This window comes from Nicotiana tomentosiformis, chromosome 8, assembly GCF_000390325.3.
Source record: "Nicotiana tomentosiformis chromosome 8, ASM39032v3, whole genome shotgun sequence".
NCBI classification, from domain to species: domain Eukaryota; kingdom Viridiplantae; phylum Streptophyta; class Magnoliopsida; order Solanales; family Solanaceae; genus Nicotiana; species Nicotiana tomentosiformis.
The window spans coordinates 57,652,210-57,658,427 of NC_090819.1; the positions used below are offsets into that span (position 1 = coordinate 57,652,210).

Here is a 6,218-nt window from a genome sequence, read left to right on the forward strand (position 1 = left end):
CATTTACTAAGTGAGGACCAAGTCCTGCTACATACATGTGTACCCTATCCTCTATATCTAATACAACTGTTGGAGCAAACCTCGCTAAAGAATTAAAGCGGAGGTTGTATTTTGAAACTCTCATACGCCATGTCTCAATGTTAGGTATTGATTTAATCATTCTCTACGTGTCTATGTAGGTAAGTAATTGTAGAGGAATGCCTCTAAGAACTCCCACCATGTAGCTGGAGCAACATTTGCTCCCCTAGACGTTTCCCAAGTGGTATACCAACCTGCTCCTAGAACCTATAATCTATATGCTGCCAATCCAACTGATTCTCTATCTATGGCATTCATAACTCTAAGGGCTCTAGCTACTCTGTCTAGAAAATCCTGGTGATCTTCTGCTATACTAGATCCCGTGAAAGTTGGAGGCTCTAATTTGAGGAAAACACGAATCTTAGAACCCGTATCGTTACCCTGAGGACTTGTATGCTGCCGTCTGGCCTGAGTAGCTGCAATGCTAGTCAGAAATCTGACGATCTCCCTCATGTTGTCCTGCTGAGGAGCCGGAGGTGCGATAGCTGGACCACCCCTAACCTCTACTTGAGCATATAGAGTATGTGAAGCTCCGGATGGAACCTCATGTCTGGACTCCTCATGCACATCTAACTCAGGGGGTACTCTGCTAGTACCCTGGCAAGTAACGACTTTGCCCTTCTGGGTAGCTGTTAGTCCCTTTGGCATCATTGCTACATATAATATGTTTTGTTAGAAGGCTAAATTCTTATAACATAGCTCTATCGCACGATCTAGAGAAGAAGAAAGGACAACCATCATATAATGCCCTGTCCCCTAAAGACCTCATGTAACACAGGAAATTAATTGCTCAAAGATCTTCGTTACAAGGCAAATCCTTAGTCGTTTTTTTCCTAACTTAAATCCGATTTTCCCAAACATTATATTCTATATCCAAACATCATATATAGTCATATTATAACTTTAAAATCATTTAAATCATGCTTAGCAAGTCATTTACACAATATACGACATCACAGAAGTACGGGGTATAACATTTTCCCTTCTTACTAAGGGGTAAGGCTTTGGATTGGTTGGAACAATCATTCTATTCATACATGGGATAAATTGGCGGCAATGTTTATTTCAAAGTTCTTCTCTCCCGGGCATATGGCAACTCTACGGGATGAAATATTGGCTTCCAAGCAAGAATCCAATGAACCTTTGTATGAAATTTGGGAGCGGTATCAGGCTATGGTGAAGGAGTTCCCGAACAATGATATGACCAACAACATGATCCAACAAAATTTTTACTGTGGTATTAATACCACGAATCAATGTGTGTTCAATCAATTAGCTGGAGGAAAATTTATGACAACACCTTATGTGGAGGCATGTGAGATTCTTGATGAGATGGCAGAAACTTCTTCGACTTGGCAATCCCGAGCTAATGTTCCCCAAGGTGATCCCAATATGATTCATCTTCATAAATAATTGCATGATCATGGGAAATCTATTGCCAAATTTACCACAACCATAACTCAACTCGCTAAGGTTCAACTTCATCAAACTCAAGCTCCTAAGCAAGTTCATCTTATGAAAGGGGTGAGTGTCTTGGCCAACAAGAAGAGGACTAACGGTCCTTATTTTCAACCCGGGTGGAGAATTATGCACATGATGACGGTGGTTATGACCAAAATGACTCTTATCAAGAGCAATAAGAAGAGGTACAATTTATGAACAATTACCAAAGGCAACAAAGATATTTTCAAGGCTCCAATCAAAATGAATGGCGTTCTCAAAACAACCATGTCAAGTGGGATTCTAACAATCAAGGGAATTGGCATAACAACAACAACAACAACCAAGGGAATTGTGGAGGTAACAACCACGAAAATTGGGGAAACAATAATAATCATGCAAATCGGAGATCGGGTTTTCAAATACCCCCACTGTACCAACAAACAAGTAACCCACCTCCCTACCCTTCCCATGGTTCAATCTCTTCAAGCAATAAAATGGATCGTATTGAGAACATATTCAAGCAAATGATGGAAAAGAATGCGGATTCAGATGCCCAACTTGACTCACATACCACATCGATCTGTAATCTTGAAATTCAAATTGGGCAAATCTCTTAAGCTCTTAATACTCGTCCTAAGGGTGCATTACCAATTGATACGGTAGTAAAATCAAAGGGCGGTAATAATACGGGGCATGCTATGGCGGTTATCACAAGAAGTGGAAGAGGCGGGAATCCACCCACCTCAAATGAAAAGAAACTTGTAGATGATGACCAAATGTTCCAAGAGGAGGAAGTACCACAAAATGATTTTCAAGTACATGATGACGTTCAGATGATATTGATGATAGTGTGGAATAGACCCAAAAGGAGGTGAACCCGTCTTGGGAACACATCATTGACATGCTGGATCTGGTGATGCAAAAGGCTAAGGCACCCTTGACAAAGCTTCTAGCCCCTTACCTTCAAAGGCTTTCTAAGAAAAATGGTGAGAATCAATTCAAGGAGTTCATTCAAATGATTAAAAGTCTCTCTATTAATGTGCCATTGGTGAAAACTTTGGAACAAATGCCCGGTTATACCAAGTTTATGAAAGATCTTGTGACCAAAAAAGGTCTATGAGCTTTAAAACAAACAAAGTCACTCATTAAGTGAGTGCAATTGTTCATTCCATGGCTACTAAGTTGGAGGATCCCGGTGCTTTCAAAATTTCTTGTACTATTGGAAGTGCCAATTTTGCTAAAGATCTTTGTGATCTTGGGGCGAGTATCAATTTAATTCCCTATTCAGTTTTTAAAACTTTGGGGATTGGAAAACCAGGACCCACATCTATGAGGTTGCAATTGGCCAATCGCACATTGAAGAGACCGTTGCGAGTGATTGAGGATGTATTGGTCCGAGTTGATAAATTTATTCTTCCGACGGACTTTCTGATTCCAAATTGTGAGGTTGATTATGAAATGCCTATCATTCTTGGGAGGCCTTTCCTTGCTACGGGTAAGTTCCTTTGTGATGTTGAATCTAGAGAACTCATTTTCTGGGTTGGTGATAAACAAGTGGTATTTCATATGTGCAAGTCTATGCATCAACCAAATAGCAATGAGGTGTGCTCTTTTGTGGATTTTGTGACCGATGTAATTATTAATGATATTAGTGATACAATCAATGTTGGTGACATGTTGGAAGCCGTTTTGCTCAACTTTGATGATGATAAGATGGATTGTTTCATAGAATGTGTGAATACAATGCAAGGAATGGGGTCTTACAACTATACACCCCGAAAGTTGTCATTGGATCTTGAGAATAGGAAGACTCCTCCTACAAAGCATTCAATTGAAGAGCCACCGGCCTTAGAGTTGAAGCCATTGCCACCTCACCTTCGGTATGAATTTATTGTCCCTTGTTCTACTTTACATGTTATTCTTTCCTCTTGTTTGACTAACGTACAGGTAGATTCGACATTGGCGGTCTTGCAAAGGAGGAAGAAAGCTATTGGATGGACTTTGGCAGATATTCGAGGTATAAGCCCCGCATTTTGCATGCATAAGATCAAGTTGGAGGATGGTGCTAAACCGTCCATTGAACATCAAAGAAGACTCAGCGATGCTATGCAAGGGGTGGTCAAAAAGGAGATTATAAAATGGTTGGATGCTGGGGTTGTCTACCCCATTTCCGATAGCTCATGGACTTCTCCGATTTAATGTGTCCCAAAGAAGGGGGCATGACGATTGTTACCAATGATAAGAATGAGTTATACCTACAAGAACGGTCACCGATTGGAGAGTTTGTATGGATTATCATAAGCTCAACAAAGTCACAAGGATGGACCACTTTTCTCTACCTTTCATGGATCAAATGCTTGATAGGTTGGCCGGCCATGCCTTCTATTGCTTTCTTGATGGTTACTCGGGATACAACCAAATTCTTATTGCACCGGAAGACCAAGAAAAAACCACCTTTACATGTCCATATGGTACTTTTTCTTTCAAAAGGATGCCTTTTGGATTATGCAATGCACCAACGACTTTCCAAAGATGTATGATGGCTATCTTCACAGACATGGTGGAAGACTATCTTGAGGTATTCATGGATGGCTTTTCGGTGGTTGGGGATTCATTTGATGTTGTCTTGATAATTTGGACAAGGTGTTGGCTATATATGAGGAAACAAATTTGGTACTCAATAGGGAGAAATATCATTTCATGGTTAAGGAAGGCATTGTCCTTGGCCATAAGATTTTAAATAATGGTATTGAAGTGGATAAGGCAAAAATTGAAGTTATTTCTAAGCTTCCACCCCTACCTCGGTGAAGGGTGTGAGGAGTTTCTTGGGTCATGCGGGATTCTATCAGAGATTTATTAACCCTTTGTGCAAACTCCTCGAGAAGGATGCCAAATTCCTTTTCAGTTAAGATTCTATGAGAGATTTTGAGCAATTGAAGCCCAAGTTGACAACTACTCCTATCCTTACATCTCCAAATTGGAGTTTTCCATTTGAGCTCATGTGTGATGCAAGTGATATGGCAGTTGGAGCTGTTTTGGGGAAATGTATCAATAAAGGTTTTCATCCGGTCTACTATGCTAGTAAGACCATGAATAGTTCCCATGTCAATTATACCATTAAGGAGAAGGATCTCCTTGCCATTGTGTTTGCTATTGAGAAGTTCCGCCCATACTTGATAGGAGCCAAATTTATTGTGCACACGGATCATGTGGTGCTTTGATATCTTATGAGAAAAAAGGAATCTAAATGTCGTTTGATGAGATGAATGATTTTGTTGCACTAGTTTAATATTGACATCCAAGACAAGAAAGGAAGTGAAATCAAGTGGCAGACCACTTGTCTTGTTTGGAGGAGGAGGGGAGGTCACATGATGGCCTTGAGATCAATGACTCTTTTTCTGATGAGAAACTCCTGCCACTTCTAATGAAGGAGGTACCACGGTTCGCAGACTTGGCAAATTTCCTTGTGAGTGGTATTATTTCGGAAGAGTTCACTTCAAACCAAAGGAAGAAGATCAAGAGGGATTGTAAAGACTATTATTGGGATGAACCATACCTTTTTCGAATTTGCACGGATGGGGTGAATAAAAGATGTGTGCCAGAGGAGGAACATAGTGATATTCTTGGGGCTTGTCATTCTTCTCCCTATGGTGGTCATCATGGTGGAGCAAGAACAACGGCTAAAGTCCTAAGTTGTGGTTTCTACTGGCCTAATCTCTACATAGATGCAACTGAGTTGGTGGGAAGATGTGATGAATCTCAACGAGCTGGCGGAACTTCAAAGAAACATGAGATGCCCTTTACAACCATCTTGGAGATTGATATTTTTGATGTTTGGAGCATTGACTTCATGGGCCCTTTTGTGAGTTTTTATGGCAACACCTACATGTTGGTCATGGTGGATTATGTGTCTAAATGGGTTGAAGCTGTCTCTTTACCCAATAATGAGGCTAGAAGTGTGGTGACTTTCTTGAAGAAGAACACTTTCACAAGGTTTGGACAACTCCCTATCATCCACAAGCAAGTGGTCAAGTGGAAGTTTCCAACCGAGAGATAAAGAGTGTTTGTCCAAGACGGTGAATGCAAATCGGTCGGATTGGTCTAAGAAACTTGATGATTCTCTATGGGCATATAGAACGTCTTAAAAAATACCTTTCGGAATGTCTCCATACCAGTTGATGTCCATAAAAGGTTGTCATCTCCCGGTGGAATTAGAGCACAAGACAATATGGGCCTTGAAGAAACTAAATCTTGATTTGGATGTAGCTGCTAACTTGCGGTTTGCACATTTGAATGAATTGGATAAATTCCGGTACCATACATATAAGAGTTCATCCTTGTACAAAGAAAAGATGAAGTACCTTTATGACAAGTATATTTGGAACACGGAGTTCAAGGCCGGTGATCTAGTATTGTTGTTCAACTCAAAGTTGAGAATGTTCCCCAGGAAGCTTAAGTCAAAGTGGAGTGGTTCATTTGAAATTGTTGGTGTGATACCCTTTGGAGCTTTGGACTTGAAGAACAAGAACAATGAAATATTTTGAGTCATTGGCCACCGAGTGAAGCACTACTTGGGAAACTTTTGTGAAAGCCATGTGGTGGCAGTACTTTACTTCAATTGAGGATGCTATGTTATTGCGTCGTGCCACGACGTTAAATAAGGCGCTTCTTGGGAGGCAACCCAATTTTTTTTCCTT

At 40.5% G+C, this 6,218-nt stretch overlaps 1 protein-coding gene across 1 annotated transcript; it reads left to right on the forward strand.

Moving 5' to 3' along the window:
• Positions 1 to 4,436: 4,436 nt before the first annotated feature.
• Positions 4,437 to 5,578, forward strand: LOC138897515 (uncharacterized). Its single transcript, XM_070183489.1, has 2 exons — positions 4,437 to 4,733; positions 4,952 to 5,578. The coding sequence occupies exons 1-2, from the start codon at positions 4,437 to 4,439 to the stop codon at positions 5,576 to 5,578; spliced, it is 924 nt and encodes a 307-aa protein (XP_070039590.1).
• Positions 5,579 to 6,218: the final 640 nt, after the last annotated feature.

Excerpts from the sequence above, each read along its gene's own strand:
- LOC138897515 (XM_070183489.1), top strand. The coding sequence starts at position 4,437 with ATGAGAGATTTTGAGCAATTGAAGCCCAAGTTGACAACTACTCCTATC. Across the intron at positions 4,734-4,951 it reads TTGTGCACACGGATCATGTG|GAGGTACCACGGTTCGCAGA; the intron begins GTGCTTTGATAT and ends CTTCTAATGAAG.